This window comes from Lampetra planeri, chromosome 6 (assembly GCF_965212315.1).
Source record: "Lampetra planeri chromosome 6, kcLamPlan1.2.h2, whole genome shotgun sequence".
NCBI classification, from domain to species: Eukaryota; Metazoa; Chordata; class Hyperoartia; order Petromyzontiformes; family Petromyzontidae; genus Lampetra; species Lampetra planeri.
Window position 1 is genome coordinate 13,955,115 of NC_136112.1, and position 16,194 is coordinate 13,971,308.

Genomic DNA, 16,194 nt, shown 5'->3' on the forward strand with positions numbered 1-16,194 from the left:
CCATGGGTTGACTTTTTGTGCCAAGGCCCTTCTCCTGTATTTCCTATTCGGGCAGTGTTAGCGGTGGTTCTTGTTTTGTTTCTGCGTTGTTTGATGCTCATTCCCCTGCTAGTGTTGTGTGTAACCCGTTTCGGTCTGGCCGCGTTTACGCGTGTGAGATGCAGTTGTGGATGCCACTGGCCTCATGGAACGTACGTGCATGCTCATGGGACCGCCCGAGGCCATCCAGTGAGTGACGCACTCACCGCGCGCTGCATGCACTGTAGCGCAGCGATCCTCATCTGCTTTGTCCCCCTCCTTGACTGACGTCTATTGGTCGCGTGGCTCCATCGGAACAGAATCGCACGTCAAGTTGGGAGATGACCCGGAAGTCCTATTAAATATATAACTATTGTGGGTAATTACATTTTAAATTACAGTTCTATTTTTGTTGGGGACTAACCCTGTATGTAGCCAGGCAACTTTGTGAAAGGGTTACCCAAAACTTGGCAATAAAAAACCTCTTCTGTGCGCACGCTGTCATTATGTGCAACATTATGTATCGACGTCACATGTCACTCGTCGTGTGGTCACGTGTATTTTTCTCTTGGTCGTCCGGTTTTTCCACGTGAGAAGGCACTTCATTGAGCTATCATTTGTGGCCAGGTCACTTGTGAATAGTGCTATATAGTTCAGTGGGCTTTACACGGTAAAATTAAAAGTATGTTGGAAAGAACTGCATAATCCGCATGTGGTAACCGTTATTTATTTGCTTGGCTTTGTGTGGCAGGCATGCCAAGAGTCTCATCGACCAGATTATCGAGCGGTGCAGGAACGGGGGCCCCTCGGAGAACGGCGCTGATGGAATGGTCGAGATCATTGTCCCTGCCGACAAGGTGGGGCTGGTCATCGGCAAGGGAGGCGAGACCATCCGGCAACTGCAGGTACGTGTGTACCCCGCAAACGTGCCACGCCGCCGCACGCCATGTATCCACAAACTCTACGCACGCCTTTGCTGGGCTCACGAAATTGATTTCTCATTGGATTAATCTATCCAACTGGGCTGATGGGTCTGGTCATTCTTAGGCGTCGTTTCCCAGCACGTGATGGGTCCGGCAACATCATAGACCTTGTCAATGGCTTGCCCTAACGGTTCATGAAGACGACATCAGATACCTTTTCCTTTTGCCCAGTGGTATTAAGACTTCCCTTGGGTAAACAAGCGGAGTAATAAATGCCTAATACGTGATTGTGTGTGTGTGCATGCGCGCACCCACTTGTATGTATCAGGACCGTGCTGGTGTCAAGATGGTCATGATCCAGGACAACCGGCAGAACTCAGGCGTGGATAAACCTCTCCGCATCACCGGCGACCCTTACAAAGTCCAGGTCGGTGTGCCGCCACTGCAGCAGGGCAGGCTACCTCCCAAAAGCTCGGTAATTGGTTAAAGCAAAAAAACTGTTCGGGCTAAGATGAATTCTGCTTGCTTGTAATTTTGTCCCACCCACTTTTTAATGAGTTAATTTTTAACCTGTTAATTCTAAACGGCTGTTTCTTCAGGTGAGATTTAATCGATAACCTTAGTTTCGTATGCCATTGCTACTTCTAGCTGCAATTTAGCCAATTATGCTAAACATGCATCTTGAAGCACAAGTGGCCACTGCCCCTTATCCGTTTGTCAGGAAGAATTCCCTCCATAGGGGTTAACCACTTGACGTCCCACGAAGTGGTACTCATTCGATGGACCCCATACAGCCTGGTCTATGACCAAATTGCCCGTAATGCAGCCAACCTCTTAGGATCTACAAATCCTAGCAAGGTCGAGCCTAGATTGTGCTTGGCTTCGCAACCATTCTACACAACATTTGTTATAGGCTGTGTGACTATCTTGTGGGCAGCAGAGAGCAGTGCAGCAGCGAAATGCATTGTTTTACTGTTCTCAAATGCACCGCCCCTACCAACGTCTATTCCCCGACACCAACTCGCGATGACCAGTGTGGCGTAGTACGATCAAATAGCGAAGTACGATCATATCAACCTCCTGATCCGCACGGTGTGGGGAGGCGTGCGTGGATTGATAGAGAAGGGCTCCACGTACGTGTATGGGCTTGAGCCGTGTAACTCTTAAGGGGGGGGGGCGGGGAGGGGGGCTGGTTCGCTCGCCTGCCCACCGCATCGCCCGGTGGGGCACTGCTGCCGTGTTGTCTCGCTTATATCGGCGACGTCACATTGGGTTGGTGCGTCCGTGAGCCCTTTTGTGCACATGTACTTGAGGGTGTGCGTGCGTACGTGTCTCTGCAGCAAGCCAAGGAGATGGTCATCGAGTTCCTCAGGAAGGAGGACCACCGCGAGAGGTTCGGGGAGTTTGCAGGCCGGACGGGAGGCCGCGAGTCTGTCAAGGTGAGCCAAACTTCGTTGCTTCATCTTGCGTAGATGGGCAAGGTTTAGAAGCTGATCTCATTGTACTTGAGAAATCTGGGTTTTTTTCCATATGGTTCTCATAAGTACTTGTAAATTCAGCCATGTCTTCTCAGCACTTGAGATGCTTGCGCTGGTTTGCGATATCATTGTGGACGAACTATTAAGATTGCTTGCCACTCCTACTCAGGAGTCTTCCATAGGGCATTGCCATCCGTTCCTTCAATCTTGGTTCGGTGGGAGGTCGTTCATCCTCCTTTGCTGGCTGCAAAGTCTAATTATCCCTGGCCATCCAACTGCTAACTCCGCCTCCCACCCCCATAGTCAAATCCAGGCTCGGTACTTTTGTACAGTCCTTTACTCTGTTATCCAGTTTCTAGCTGACACAATATGCTGCCCCAGCTATCTCAAGGCTTTAACAGGAAGACTTGGTCTGTGGCTTTGTGCGTGCGTGCATGCAGATCGCTGTGCCTCGATTTGCGGTGGGCGTGGTTATCGGCCGAAGTGGGGACATGATCAAGAAGCTGCAGAACGAGGCTGGAGTCCGCATACAGTTTCAGCCTGGTAAGTACCTCCCCCTGGTGCCCTGTTGTGGGGAATGTTCATCCATTTGTTGGTGCACTGCGTTACGAACCCGACGACCCAGGTTTGATTCACTCTCGTGACCAATAACGGTGACAAATATTTGAAATCGTCCTGGGTCACCTGTAGGTCCTCGCAGCCCCTTGCATGAGTACCTGGTGTGATGTGTAAACACCATTATTGATGAGACAAATGGGACCGGGCGTGGTGTCAGCCACCCAGCCTGCACGTGTGCTGTGCCGGCCTTATTAGGTGCTAACTAACGGCGCTTGCCACAACCAGTCTGTCACAGCGATTACGGGGATCTTTGTCATTGGGATGTGTTGGTGGAATCTATGCTAGCCAGTTTGCTTTAATGTTGTAGGTGGTGTGAGTCTCTTTGCTCAGGGTGTGGCACGTTTGTGTTGTGGCCGATGACCAATTCACCTGGAATGCGCTCAATCTTGGGTTTACAGAAACACGGGAAAATGGGGTACACGGCAGTTAATCCTACTCGGGCCTCGTCAACAACAGCAACCGTCATTCGCCACTAAGTGGTGGTGACGTCACCATGGCACTTGCACCAGGCCAGGTGCACGTTAAGGGCACATGAAGTGTCGAACGGCCGTTGGCAGGAGGTCACGGGGCAGACCCAGGTATCATGCTATAGGACTGGTCGTGTCTGGATAGTGCTTGAATGGGCAACAACCAGGCACAAAACATACGTGTCCAGCCAGATGATACGTGATGAACAATTCCTCATCTGTGCTGAAATGGGGGATAAGATCATGCATGAGGATTTATTGATATATAAGAAGCATTCGCCTGCAGCTTTTAACGTTTTTAAAGCCGTAACAGAAATGTTTCGGGTGTGCCACTCAGAGTAAACTTTGGGCATTGCAGACTCTTGTTATCGATCCTGATCTAGTGGTAAGAATTGTACATTCCTACAGTAATTATACATTCCTTTGGCCAAGGTTTAACCTTCGCCAACGTGACATATAAATGTCACGTTGTATGAAGGTTTAACCTTCACCGTTGGATCTATAGAGCGAGTGGTTTCGTCAACGTGCCTGTCTTCCCCCTCCCCCCCCCCCCCCCCCCGGGGCTCCGCAGATGACGGCAGTGGGCCAGAGCGCATGGCTCAGATCATGGGCGTCCCGGAGAACTGCCAGCGAGCCGCCATGATGATTATCGAGCTCATCAATGGCATGCAGATGGAAGGGGTACGGCCACTGCACATGCTCGCTCGTTTTTGCGCATGCACATCAACGCACAATTCACTCACCTGTCCACACTTGTCAGATTTGAAATTTGCCCGCAAATTGCTCTATTAATGGCTGTTTTCAGGCCGGGTGCCGGGACACCTTGTGCCCACAGGGCGAGCTGCCACTGGGGGGGGGGGGGTGGTGCTCTTTTAAATGTGTAGAGACCAGATGTTGGGGAAGTTCTTTTCGATTCTCCAGCTCATTGAGCACTGATGCTAGTTTGTTGTCCTTCCCCGATACCTCTTGATTCGCAGATAGCCAAAATCACAAATAGCAAGTTGATGACTAACGCGGGAATATTGTGTACATAGCTCACCAATGTGTTTTCGGCTCTTACGTGCTAACTTTTTGTGACCCATGTGTCCATAGTTATGAAAATCTGGTCACAACACATGCACACACGTCTAGCAATATTATAAGATGCACCAAAAACTATTGTTTAAAATCCAGGAGAAAAAAGTGCACCTTAAAATTTGGAGAATGTGGTACCACTTTATCTTGGCCTCCATCTTAATCGTGTAAATTTTCTCGCGCCGGTTTAGAGCTGTATGCAAATATGAACGGCCCATGCATATTTTAACTGATGCACACGTGGCCAAGTTATGCCCAAGCGTATAGAACGTGTTCCCCCATTTAACAAGATGCTTAGAGCGATTAAACACGTTTCTCCGACTCAGTCCCTGTGATAAGTGAACGCATGCAACGCCGACAACTAAAACAACTCAGCCCAGGCATGAGTGCAGCGTTTCCCAAACTCCAGTCTTCACAATCTACCACGCTCGTGTCTTTCTGGGTTTACCAATTTACTGCCCTTCAAATACAAATTAAGTAATTACATGCTGCAAACGCCCCGCATGATTATTAAATACGCCCCAAGGAATTAATGCTGTCTTGAGTCACGTGGGACATGTGTACACACACGCATTGAGATCTCAATCTTAATTTGAATTAGATGTTTATTTGAAATGGGGGTAAATTGGTGAATGTGAAAAAACTTAGCCTGGTGGGTTCCGACAACTGGAGTTTGGCAAACCCTGCAACCAGTGTGCGTAACTCATTTAAATTCAAGCCACCCGGTTTTACAGTGGGACATGCTTCTGGTTCACTTGGTGGTAACCTTTTGTTTCACATGGGGCAGGAGGCGCTGAGCAAATTGAGTTTGACAAGGGTGACCCGAATTAAATAAATAAGTGTGGAGCAAAGTTAAGAGGGTACACTCGCAGCGATAAATATTTTTTAATTGATGTACTGTATTTGTACTTGTGGTCTGTGTGTGTGTTTCGGTCTCTGCTTATATTTGTGGTACATACCTGCATATTTGTGGTACATACCTGCATGTATAGTTTGTCTGCATGTGATCATAGCTGGTTGCGTGTCTTTATATCCTTGCGCGTTTTGCGTGAACGCATGGTTGGGATGCGCACTTGAGTTTGTGTGCGTGTTTTCATGGGCTGTGTGTGAGTGTAAGTTTATTGAGAACGTTGACAAATTGGTCAGCGCACTGCGCCATGAATCTGGTAACCCGGGTCTTGATTCTCGGCTACTACTAATTTCAATGGCAATTTATAACAAACTTGGTCCTCCCCTAGCTGTTCGTAGCCATATATGTGTATTACCAAAGGCAGCCTGGACAATGTTGTTAACCACACTATCCTCTCGTGTGCTGGGGATTTTTTTTGCATTTTCTGCCATACGTACGTGTACTCATTGGCACGTTGCCCGTCTGTGTTTGCTTACAGCGCGAAGGACCCCCTGGCGGCATGGGACCACGAGGGAGGGGTGGCCGTGGGCGGGGCTTCGGGGACTGGAGCCCAGGGCCTCCGGGAGGAATGCAGGACCAAATCACCTACACCGTGCCCGCGGAGAAGTGTGGCATCATCATTGGCAAGGGTGGGCACGACACGCCGCAGTTCAGTGCACATCGTGGGATATATCCCATGCTAGTGCAGCCTGACTCCAGCGTGTGAATCTATACATTACGTAGCTTCGTTTGTCCATTGGTCGGTCGGGTCACTTTATTATTCACAACACTTTCTCGAGTAATTATTCTCATAATACAAAATCCAGCTAGGTCCTCGTTGTGATCAGAATAATCCAGGCACCTGTTGGACCGCATCTGATCCTCATGTAACCTGTGCGACCCTTGTACTCATCGTGCCAGGCGGGGAGACCATCAAGCACATCAGCCAGACATCGGGCGCACGGGTGGAGCTGCAGAGGAATCCTCCCCCCAACACCGACCCCAACATCCGCATCTTCCTCATCCGGGGCTCGCCGCAGCAAGTGGACCACGCGAGGCACCTAATGGATGAGAAGATGGGGCTTGGGGTAAGGGCCCGCACTGCTAAAAGCATGAGCTCCCATTGCTTTTTGAGACTAAGGTGGCCAGCATGTGAGCATATCATTGATGATATGCTCGCATACATTGTGTGGTGTGATTTGGTGGTTTTGGGGTTATATTTCATGCTTAGTCGGTGTCTGTACACTTGGCAAGCACCACTCAAGTCCTGGATTCAAATCCACCCAACATGAAAGTTACTTTAAAGGATCATGAGTTAATTGTCTCAGCCTGGTCACCAGATTTAACGGTCAAAATTTGTAAATACAAGTTCTGGAAGATTAGGCGAAGCTCAACATAAGGAGTTTGGTTGAGTGTTACCCGTGTTGGGTGAAGGATGTACATGGCACAGGCCTGTGATGTCTCCTCCAGGGCCTTGCCCTCATGACCACGTGACATTTCTGTGAACTAAAGAGGTCCACTGAACATTCGTTTTGACCTCGTGCCTTTACTGATGGCACTCTTGCACGGTCTCGTTGTTAATTCTCTCAACACATGTGGGAGGCCCTAGTTTAACAGGTGTGCAGAGTTGTAGCCGACTTAACTTTGGGGCGATGGTTGTGTGCTTCCCGTCTGCTCGTCCAATGCCCTCTTCTCACCTGCCCTGCTGCTGCTCTCGTGTCACCCAGGGACCTTCTGCTTTCGGGGGAGCACCTGCCCCTTTCGGACAGGGTCCCTATGGACAGGGACCCCCAGGCCCTCCTCACCAAAAGTAAGCGGCGTTCATTCTGCTACCATCGCGGTCGGTGGCTGGGCACTAGCAGGCAGAACACCGACCACTGAGCCAGTTTTTGTATGCTTCCATTCCCATAACTGCTCTTGCTTTCAGTGGTAAAACACCAAGGTGCGCCAGCACACTTTGCCACTCCAGTGAGCTGGTGGTGGAAATCTAACTTCACTGCGATGTGAGACAATCTCTGTAAGAGGATGAATGCTTAACTTCCTAAACACCGTGCGTTTCTTATTTTATCAAGGGTAAAGTCAACCTCTGACCAGTATTTGAACTCCCAAAATTCCTATTGTAAGTTGCATGTCCTCATCACCACACCATCTAATTGCAGAAATATCTTGTTAGCGACTGATCAGCGTTTGTGTAAAGCTGAGTGTTGGGTGAAGCGTAGGGTTACTGTATTGAACTATGAACCCGGCGATCTAAGTTCGATTCCCGGCCACAGCTAAGATCGTTGGGGGAGTGATATCTCAACCGGTGTTGGCTCCTCCCCCATGTCACCAAACTGCACTGATCAGTGTGTCGTGGAATATGTATGCTCAAACCAACCCCACAACTCAGACGGGATGTAGAGACGTTCATCCAGCAGTGGTTTGACAGTGATGTCAATTGAATCATAGTTTTTTTGAATTCGTGTTTTTGCTCATGGCAGTTGTTGAGGCCCCCTAAGGCAGTGTGGAAACTCAAGCTGTTTCATCACGCAAGGAGGGCTTATGACTTTCCCCCTATCGGGGGGACAGTAATTTAGACTTAAGAAAGTTAACAAGTGATAACTGAACCAGTGGCTGGCACACTCCCACCCCCTTCATCAACCAACACTCACCAGAGTGGTGAAGTATGGTCAAACAAACCTGTGACTTGATATAAACTAAAACCAAACTGTTTATTTTACAAGGTAAGGCCCACTGAGCTATGTAGCTCTTTTTCAGATGCGACCTTAACACAAATGATAGCTCAATGAAGTGGCTTATCACGTGGAAATTTATAGCAGCACAGTGGGGGGTCAGCGTCATCCAGCAGTAGATTGACAAAGGTCTGTGAACTATTACACCCGACTGTTGTTGAATGCACGAGTAATGCTTTGTTGCAGCCCTGGTGTGTGGTGTTTGGAGACCAGATCTTAACTGGTGCATGCGTCCTTAACACCCCCCCTACCCCCCTCCGTGCTGCAGTGGACCCGGGCAGCAGGCCTTCGCTCCCCAGGCGGGTGGGTGGCCCGGTGGATACCAACCCTGGGCACAGGGGCAGCAGCAGCAACAACAGCAGCAGCAGCAGCAGCCACAGCAGAACCCTGCTGCGCAAGACCCCAGTGAGTAGTGCTGCATGAGCGAGTATGCATGCCACCCACACACTGGTGTTTAGATGTACTGGGGAATAATGATGTGGTACTAAACCAGCAACAACCAGGTATTCACTTAAGTGAAGACTCAATTACAAAATACTTTTTAACAGCCGTTAGACTCGTGTGCCCGTCTGCATGTGCCTGATGTGCGTTTAAAGCTTTGTTAATGAGAACGGAAGTTTTACAACTTCTGTAAAGTGTGCCATTATTGCACTCTAGTGGCCTCACTGTATTGACACGGTGTTGAATTATCTGGCAGTCACATTCCAGTGACTTCACTCTGGCACACTTGACAAATTTCAAGTCATCTTATATTTAAATCCTTTATATTAAGTTTGCGTGCTTGCTTGCTTGCTTAGGACCGTGCAAATCTTTCGGTCGTTTTTTAACCCACTTCCCGTGATCCAATCGAGCTGACATTTTCCACACAGACTCGTTGTGCCAGACAATTATTGTTCGTGAAAAAAAATTCCCAAAATTTTACACTTTTTAGCCAAAAAAAATGTATTTTACATATATTCAAATAGAACGCATTCATGGCTTTGGCTGAACGTCAGAGTGTAAGAGCCCAGAGCGTAACCCCTCCACAGGCCGTGGCGGAGTAGCGCAGTTGGTAGCGCCCTCGCTTCCCATGCCAAAGGTCGCGGGATCGATCCCCGCGTCCTCCACAGGCGAATATATTTTTAAATCCTTTATATTAAGTTCGCTTGCTTGCTTGCTTACGACCGTGCAAATCTTTCGGTCGTTTTTTAACCCACTTCCCGTGATCCAATCGAGCTGACATTTTCCACACAGACTCGTTGTGCGAGACAATTAATGTTCGTGAAAAAAAATTCCCTAAATTTTACACTGTTTAGGGAAAACAAATTAAATATTTAATTACCAATTGCTTAATACTGGCAGACAATCATCTGACCCATAGGTGGCAGCCATCTCAAGCCAGAGGACGAGAAGACTCTAGCCGCCACGCATATAAAGGATTTATAGTGAAAAACTTTGTTTTTACGGGTTTACTTGTTTATCAGTAAAACTTGACGTGTGTTTTTGACTGGCAGCCTTTGTTGCATGTCGATAAATAATTGCCGTTTGATTTTTGTGACCTGGCGCCTCTTAAATCGAAATACCTGGCAGATGTGTTAGGTTTTGTTCCAGTTGCTAAGCTGCATTATAAGACCCGCTTGATTCTTGATATGAATGTTGTGTTGCGCTTAAATCTGATTTGGCCCATTACGTATAACTTAGCCCAATTTATACAAGGCGTTTGCAATAAAATCACTGGAATTTTGGCCTTGAGACGTCTGTTGGTAATAAGATATGCATGGCTCTGCTGTCCTCAAGAATCTGTTTTGTGATTCGCTATAGATTGTACAGTAATCCCTCGTTTAAAATGGTCGATGCGTGCCTGAAAAGTGCTACATTAACCGAAAATTACGTGAAGCGTGGCATTACTGAATCACGTTTTCACTTTAAAATCAGCCTGCAGTCATCCCATGGCAGGACAAAGAAGTGAGATGAGGTTACGCTGCGTACTGTATCATTCCGCGTACTGTATCGTTCCGCGTACTGTATCATTCCGCGTACTGTATCGTACTGCTCAGCCGCACAGCTCAAGAAAGTAGTTCGTTGTTGAGCTACTTTAGCTCAGAAACCGCTTTATAACGGTGCGCATTCCGTGATATGCTGAAAGTGTTCCCAAATAGAAGGACTGTCGTTAACAGCAAAAACGCGTTTCGTGAGGACTTGCCATATATACAACATGCCTGCAAAGTTATACAAAGTTTTTAGAATTATAAACTCTTAATTATTTGTATTAATTGGTCAAATTGCCTTCTTTGTACTTCAATACAGGCATCCTGCTTTGTTAGTTTCAAATGCATTTTTTTTCTATTGGCTTAATTTTAGCAAACAAGTTACCATTCCAAGAGACGTTCAGGCACAAATTCAAATGCGCAATAACTTAGAAACCTTCTATTCTCTTCACAAGCTGATTGGACTGTGCATAAACTTGAGTTTTTACCACCAATATTACACTCTAGTCATACTCTTATCCAACCCACACCGAGCAGCGTGGTGTTATGGGCTAACATCCTTCATAACTGACACGAGATGGGGGAAGCCTTCACCCAGCGGTGGATTGGAATCTGCCATGTTTCCTTACCGAATTAGTCACGATAATAATATCTGTGTGTGTACACGCGTAGGTAAGTCAGGAGACCCCAACTCTGCCGCCTGGGCTGCATACTACGCCCAGTATTACGGACAGCAGCCCACGCAACACAACCCCGCGCACACAGCAGGTGAGAGAGTCTCCCTGTACGCACGCACGTGCACACACACAGCAGGTGCGAGTACACCTCCCTGTACACACACAAGAAAGGTGTAGGTATACTTCCATGTGTACACACACAAGAAGGGTGTAGATACACTTACACACACGCGCGACAGTTTAGTGGCATTTCCTGCACACACACGCAGTGTGTGGAGCTCACCTCTGTATACACACGACAGGCACGGGTACATCTGCCTTTATGTTCACCAGTTGTAGGGGACACCTTTTCACACACAGGATGGACGTCTCCACACTTCCACTGCAGCACTTAAACCATATGGCAGGGCATTGTTTGTAAGTCTCTGTACGTGCGTGCATCAGCCGGTGCATTGCAAACAATGCTTCATCATTGGTACCTTCAGCTACTCCTGTTCTGTAATACTGGTGAGACCCGCGCTTCATTCTTCGCCATGCACGCCAACTGATCACTGCATCTGGTTCCCGTCAAGGTTTGACCCCTCTGTGTTTGTGTCACGGCAGATCCGAGCCAGCCAGCAGGCGGGCAGAACGGACAGCCTGATTACACCAAGGCATGGGAAGAGTACTACAAGAAAATTGGTATGACGATGACTCTTGGGTTACCTTTGTGTGTGTGTTTATGTATGTAGGGTAGAAATAATGTTCAAAATCTAGTGCAGTTGATTGGCTCGTAAGCTGCCATTTTATAACTAAATTAGTTAAAATCCCAGTCGGGGTTTGACGAAATCGCATCATCATTCCGGGGTCTTTAAGATGAGTGTCACCTGCTGAGACTGCACACTGTGCAGGCATGTCGACAGTGGTTGCCAAATCGTACCCACGCGTCTCAGGACAGACCCCCATTCCCCTATCCCCTCACTATTTTGTAAAGTCAAAGATTGATTGGCATGCGACAGCTCCATGCAAACAATCCCATTCCCAAGTGAACACACGTGCAGGAGTCTTAGGCAGGTGTGTGTTGTCCCGTGACTATTCCATCCATCCATCTCCCATGACCGGTCTAACAATGAGGTCATCGGGGCACAGTGTTGGCAGTTCTGGTTTTGAACTCCCTTCACCTTTGCCCCCCCAGTTCTTCCCAACCGAGCAGATCGTCTGCTTTGCGGTTTAAGCTCATCCATTCCGCCGTATTCAGAATCCTCCGTTACCTTCAAGGGGACGTTAACCTAGTTAACGTTAACCCCCCTGGTTACGTGTGCGATGACGATGCTGTTACGACTGCTTTAGCGGTGAATCACTGTTAGTGCGTGTGCGTGCGTGCGTGCATGATCGCCATTGCAGGTCAGCAGAATCCAAGCAGCCAGCAGCCTGATTACAGCAAGGCTTGGGAAGAATACTATAAAAAGCAGGGTAAGCTATGGCAAGCGTTTTTGTCATTTGTTATTTGTGAGCAATAGGGCATTTATATATAGATAGGACTTGACAGTTTTTTCCAAGGAGGCGCATGTTTCTCTGTATACCTGGGTATACGGTAGTTAAATAAGCGGTTGTGAATAGGGGGCATCAAATCTTCAGGGCCTTCCACTTGATTGTGAATAAGACTATCTTGGCACCTTAGCAATCTAGTTGTCATCAACGTTTGCCTGTGCATATTTGTTCAGGTAATCTAATACAAACACCATTTCCCCAAATGCCCTGATTACAAACAGTGCTCCAAACTATATTGGCAAAACCAATGCTTGTGTCTTGGATTTGAAGGTTAGCAGTTAGTGACTTTGCTGTCCTCCAGTATAGTTGGGCTATCTGACACAAGTTGTCATTAACGAAGCTTCGTTAATGACAAATCGTATATTACATTCATGAATACGTGTGTTTGTCATGGCATAAAAAGGTGTCACCTGCATACGCTTTTAACACACCAATCATTGATTTGATTGAATGCGCTATGTTGGCATGTCTGACCAATTATAATGTCCTAATATCTCAATAAAAATGCAAAGATGTGTTAGGACAGCCTGGAACAGGAGGCAGCGTTGAGCTTGCCCTCACGGTAGCACGTTCGCCGCTGTTGTAGAGACTCGCATTTCTAAACCAGCAGCTGCCCTGGTTCATGCTGCAGGTGAATTAACCTCAATAATGCGAACTGAACCGTCTGCTTCACAGCGGAATTAAAAGATCCCACGATGTCATTCGCAAGAGTAATAGGTTGTGTGCTGCTGCATCACGATCTAAAGTTGAAAAATTACCCGCTAATTACTAACCTGGAATGCGCGGAGTAATCATCGCCCTGTCCGTCAAAAACATGGCAGGACCCTCCTGCAGTGAGTCGGGCTTCTCTGCATGAACAAGCATAATGATAAATAGCACACGGCCTAGGTATATGTCTACGAGACGAGAGTTAATTTGTGGTTTGGGATATACATTTAATCAAGGGTACCTTGTGACACATTTGTGGGTAATTCACCTCTGTTCTAAGACAAATCTCACACGTACCAAAATGTATGTAAGTAAAACACTTCGCACCGTACATAGCCAACCATGCTACTCGGGGTGTGTGGGGGGGACAAGAAACTAAACCGATAAAGCGGTTCTCAAGAAATGAGTTCGTCAATCTAGATTATTCAAAAGTGCATAGCTCCAGCGGCTTCCTAATGTCGGAAGGAAGAGTGTTCCAGATGGCCGCAGAAGCGAGATCTGAAAGTGCCACGCGACGCAGGTAGGCGGGGATGGGTGCCTCAGATGGCTCGTGTCTGGGCGCTGAGAACCTGGGTTTGAGTCTGGTCAGCGGACGGCGAATAAACCAGCCTTTTTTCAGGCGTAACGATTCGGTGGTCTTGGTCTAGTTGCCACAGAGACTGCGTGCCAATCATGGTGAATTTTGTGCTATCATATTTTATTTGACAACATTCTTGGTTTGAATGTCAATGGCCAATACCTAAAAGCATGGAAAGTCAGACCTTGGTGTGTGGGTTAGAGGTCACCTGCATGCCACGTGACACCATCACACACACTGCGTGGATTGTATGCATGTTGAACTTTTTTCGCACAGTACGTAACCAACCGTGCTAATCAGCGGTTGTGGGGGAAGGACAACAAGCTAAAACGCACAAAGCAGTTCTATAGAACTTAAGTTTTCAATCTAGATTTTTTTAAAAAGCAGATCGTTGATGACCCCTTACAGATGCCTAACTCGGGTGATGCGGCGCTCTCTGGAAGAGCCCCGGGGTGGAAACGTCTTGCAACAGGATGCTGATAACCGCAGTTAAAATACCAGGAGGAAAAATCTCTCTCCCCGACGGATGTTTATTTTTTGGTTTTTGGTTCTACCGTGTTGGTTGGCGCGATGTCCGATGTTTTCGCTCCACTTGCTCGGGAGCATTTTTGCAGGAGCGTTTCAACAACGTACAAACCCACAGTTGCAAAAACCTACGTAGTGGTCTAATTAGGGGGGAAAAAATACACAAAACACACAGGCACATGGCTGTTGTACATGGCAGGTCACGGAATCCACTCGGGGTGGCGGGGGGGGGTCCCTTACGATGTGATTTACAAATCTTCCGCATGCTGTTTTTTTCACCCACTCCCCTCTGCTTCCAGCCGAAGCCCAGGGACAAGGCAGCGGTGGTGCGGCCCCAGGATCGCAGCAGCAGCAGCAGCAGCAGGGGCAGCCAGGGCAGCAGGGGGGCCAGCCGGACTACAGTGCCGCCTGGGCAGAGTACTACCGGCAGCAGAGCCAGCAGGCGTACTACGCTCCCGGTGGGGCGCAGGGCAACCCCAACGCGCCGCAGGTAAAGAAACACTTTTCCCCCTCCGTCATTGTCGCCTACACCAGTGGCGGGTGTCAAACACTGTGCTAACCACCCACCCCCCACAGAACGTGTTTTTTCTTAGAATACCAACTATCAGGTGCGTGCTTTGCATATGAATAAGATTAACTAAGAAACGGTGGATCATTGTGGGTGGGGGACATAGCCTGGAGTTTAGAAACATTGACCTACATTGCTTCCACTGCTGCAATTATCCATGATTCGTAAATGTAGATTCTTAAGTTTGTGAAACATATTGTAATTTATTCTATACCATTTCACGTGTGTTCCTACCAATGGAGGTTGTATATGGGGGTACAGTGGGGAAAAATAACTAATATTTACAATTTGGATCAAGCCCCCCTGAATCGCTTAGTGTCTCCTTACTCGCGCTGAAGTAATTACACACTTTTATTGAGCAACAAGTACAAAATTAAATTGGTAAAAACCATGCGTTTGAATGCACGCACTTTGATTTGCATTCAAAATTTTTAAATACATTATTTTGACCCTGGAATTAGTAAAATTTTACGTGCTCAATAAAAGTGGGTGGCTTTCTTTCAATGTTTAAGTTTCTTTATGCAAGCCACCCACTTTTATTGAGCACATCAAATGTTATTAATTCGGGGGTCAAAATGTATTTTCTACTTTTGAGCGCAAATAAAAGCGTGTGCATGGTGTATATTCACAGCTCGATCGCCCACGAGTTGTGTGCTTGTCACATTCACCTATTTACTGAATCTTGAGTTTTGCAGTGGCAACATCAGCTTCAGTGGAGAATAAGACAAATGCGGGTGCTGATGACGCATTGAGGAAAAAGAGCCGCCTTTTATTCACGGTTCATAATTTGAATTTGGTTAGATCACTGTGTTAGGGTATCATGTTAAATTTGTTTTACTTACCCTCTAGTATCCACGTGGGGCAAATATGCCAAATGATTTGGTTTATCGGCACAAACTGAAGTGTTGAAAAGTATGCAGAATGTTGGCAATTTTTATTCTACATTTTACTAGAGATTACAGTTTGGATTGTTTTGTTAATGTTTTATTTTTGCTCCGTTAACCAGATTTATATGGTGTAGCAAGTCTCCATCGAAAATGAGCATCTATTACCCTTTGGGTTTTATACCTCTGCAAAAATAAAACCATACGTTACCAACTATGAATCGGAGAGGTGCGGGCGGAAGGACAACAAACTAAACACAAAAGCAGTTTTAAATAAACTGCAATCTAGATAATTTAAAAGTGCATCGCTCCAATGGTTTCCTCATATCGGAAGGAAGAGCGTTCCAGACTGCCGCAGACGCACATCAAAAGCACGCGATGCAGTGACCATCTTTGTTCAATGGCCAGCCAAAAGCCCCTGTCACTGCGAGGATTCATAATCGTGAATCATGATATTGTGGCTCATGAATGCCTGCATGTAAAATGTTTTCTGGTTAGTCGTATTTTACTCATGGCTGCTGCCCCCCCCCCCCATCTCTGTTGTATCCCACCCCCACAG

At 47.3% G+C, this 16,194-nt stretch overlaps 1 protein-coding gene and 1 long non-coding RNA gene across 20 annotated transcripts in view; one reads left to right on the top strand and one right to left on the bottom strand.

Moving 5' to 3' along the window:
* Window positions 1-16,194, top strand: part of LOC144719570 (far upstream element-binding protein 1-like) — a 64,106-nt gene that overhangs the window by 42,052 nt on the left and 5,860 nt on the right. For 12 of the 19 annotated variants that reach the window (XM_078595637.1, XM_078595639.1, XM_078595641.1 and 9 more), the window contains 14 exons: window positions 159-228; window positions 770-923; window positions 1,270-1,416; window positions 2,282-2,380; window positions 2,860-2,962; window positions 4,076-4,185; window positions 5,967-6,117; window positions 6,389-6,555; window positions 7,195-7,277; window positions 8,468-8,604; window positions 10,839-10,934; window positions 11,447-11,524; window positions 12,227-12,295; window positions 14,483-14,673. In XM_078595637.1, the coding sequence (XP_078451763.1) occupies window positions 159-228; window positions 770-923; window positions 1,270-1,416; window positions 2,282-2,380; window positions 2,860-2,962; window positions 4,076-4,185; window positions 5,967-6,117; window positions 6,389-6,555; window positions 7,195-7,277; window positions 8,468-8,604; window positions 10,839-10,934; window positions 11,447-11,524; window positions 12,227-12,295; window positions 14,483-14,673 (1,655 nt within the window). The remainder of the gene's footprint in view (window positions 1-158; window positions 229-769; window positions 924-1,269; window positions 1,417-2,281; window positions 2,381-2,859; window positions 2,963-4,075; window positions 4,186-5,966; window positions 6,118-6,388; window positions 6,556-7,194; window positions 7,278-8,467; window positions 8,605-10,838; window positions 10,935-11,446; window positions 11,525-12,226; window positions 12,296-14,482; window positions 14,674-16,194) is intronic. The other 7 variants (XM_078595623.1, XM_078595626.1, XM_078595624.1 and 4 more) reach the window with 7 other exon arrangements.
* LOC144719577 (uncharacterized) lies at window positions 4,706-16,145 on the bottom strand. Its single transcript, XR_013585616.1, has 2 exons — window positions 14,213-16,145; window positions 4,706-13,221 (listed from the first exon to the last, which is right to left on the bottom strand). It is a non-coding gene; the product is annotated as an uncharacterized LOC144719577 (long non-coding RNA).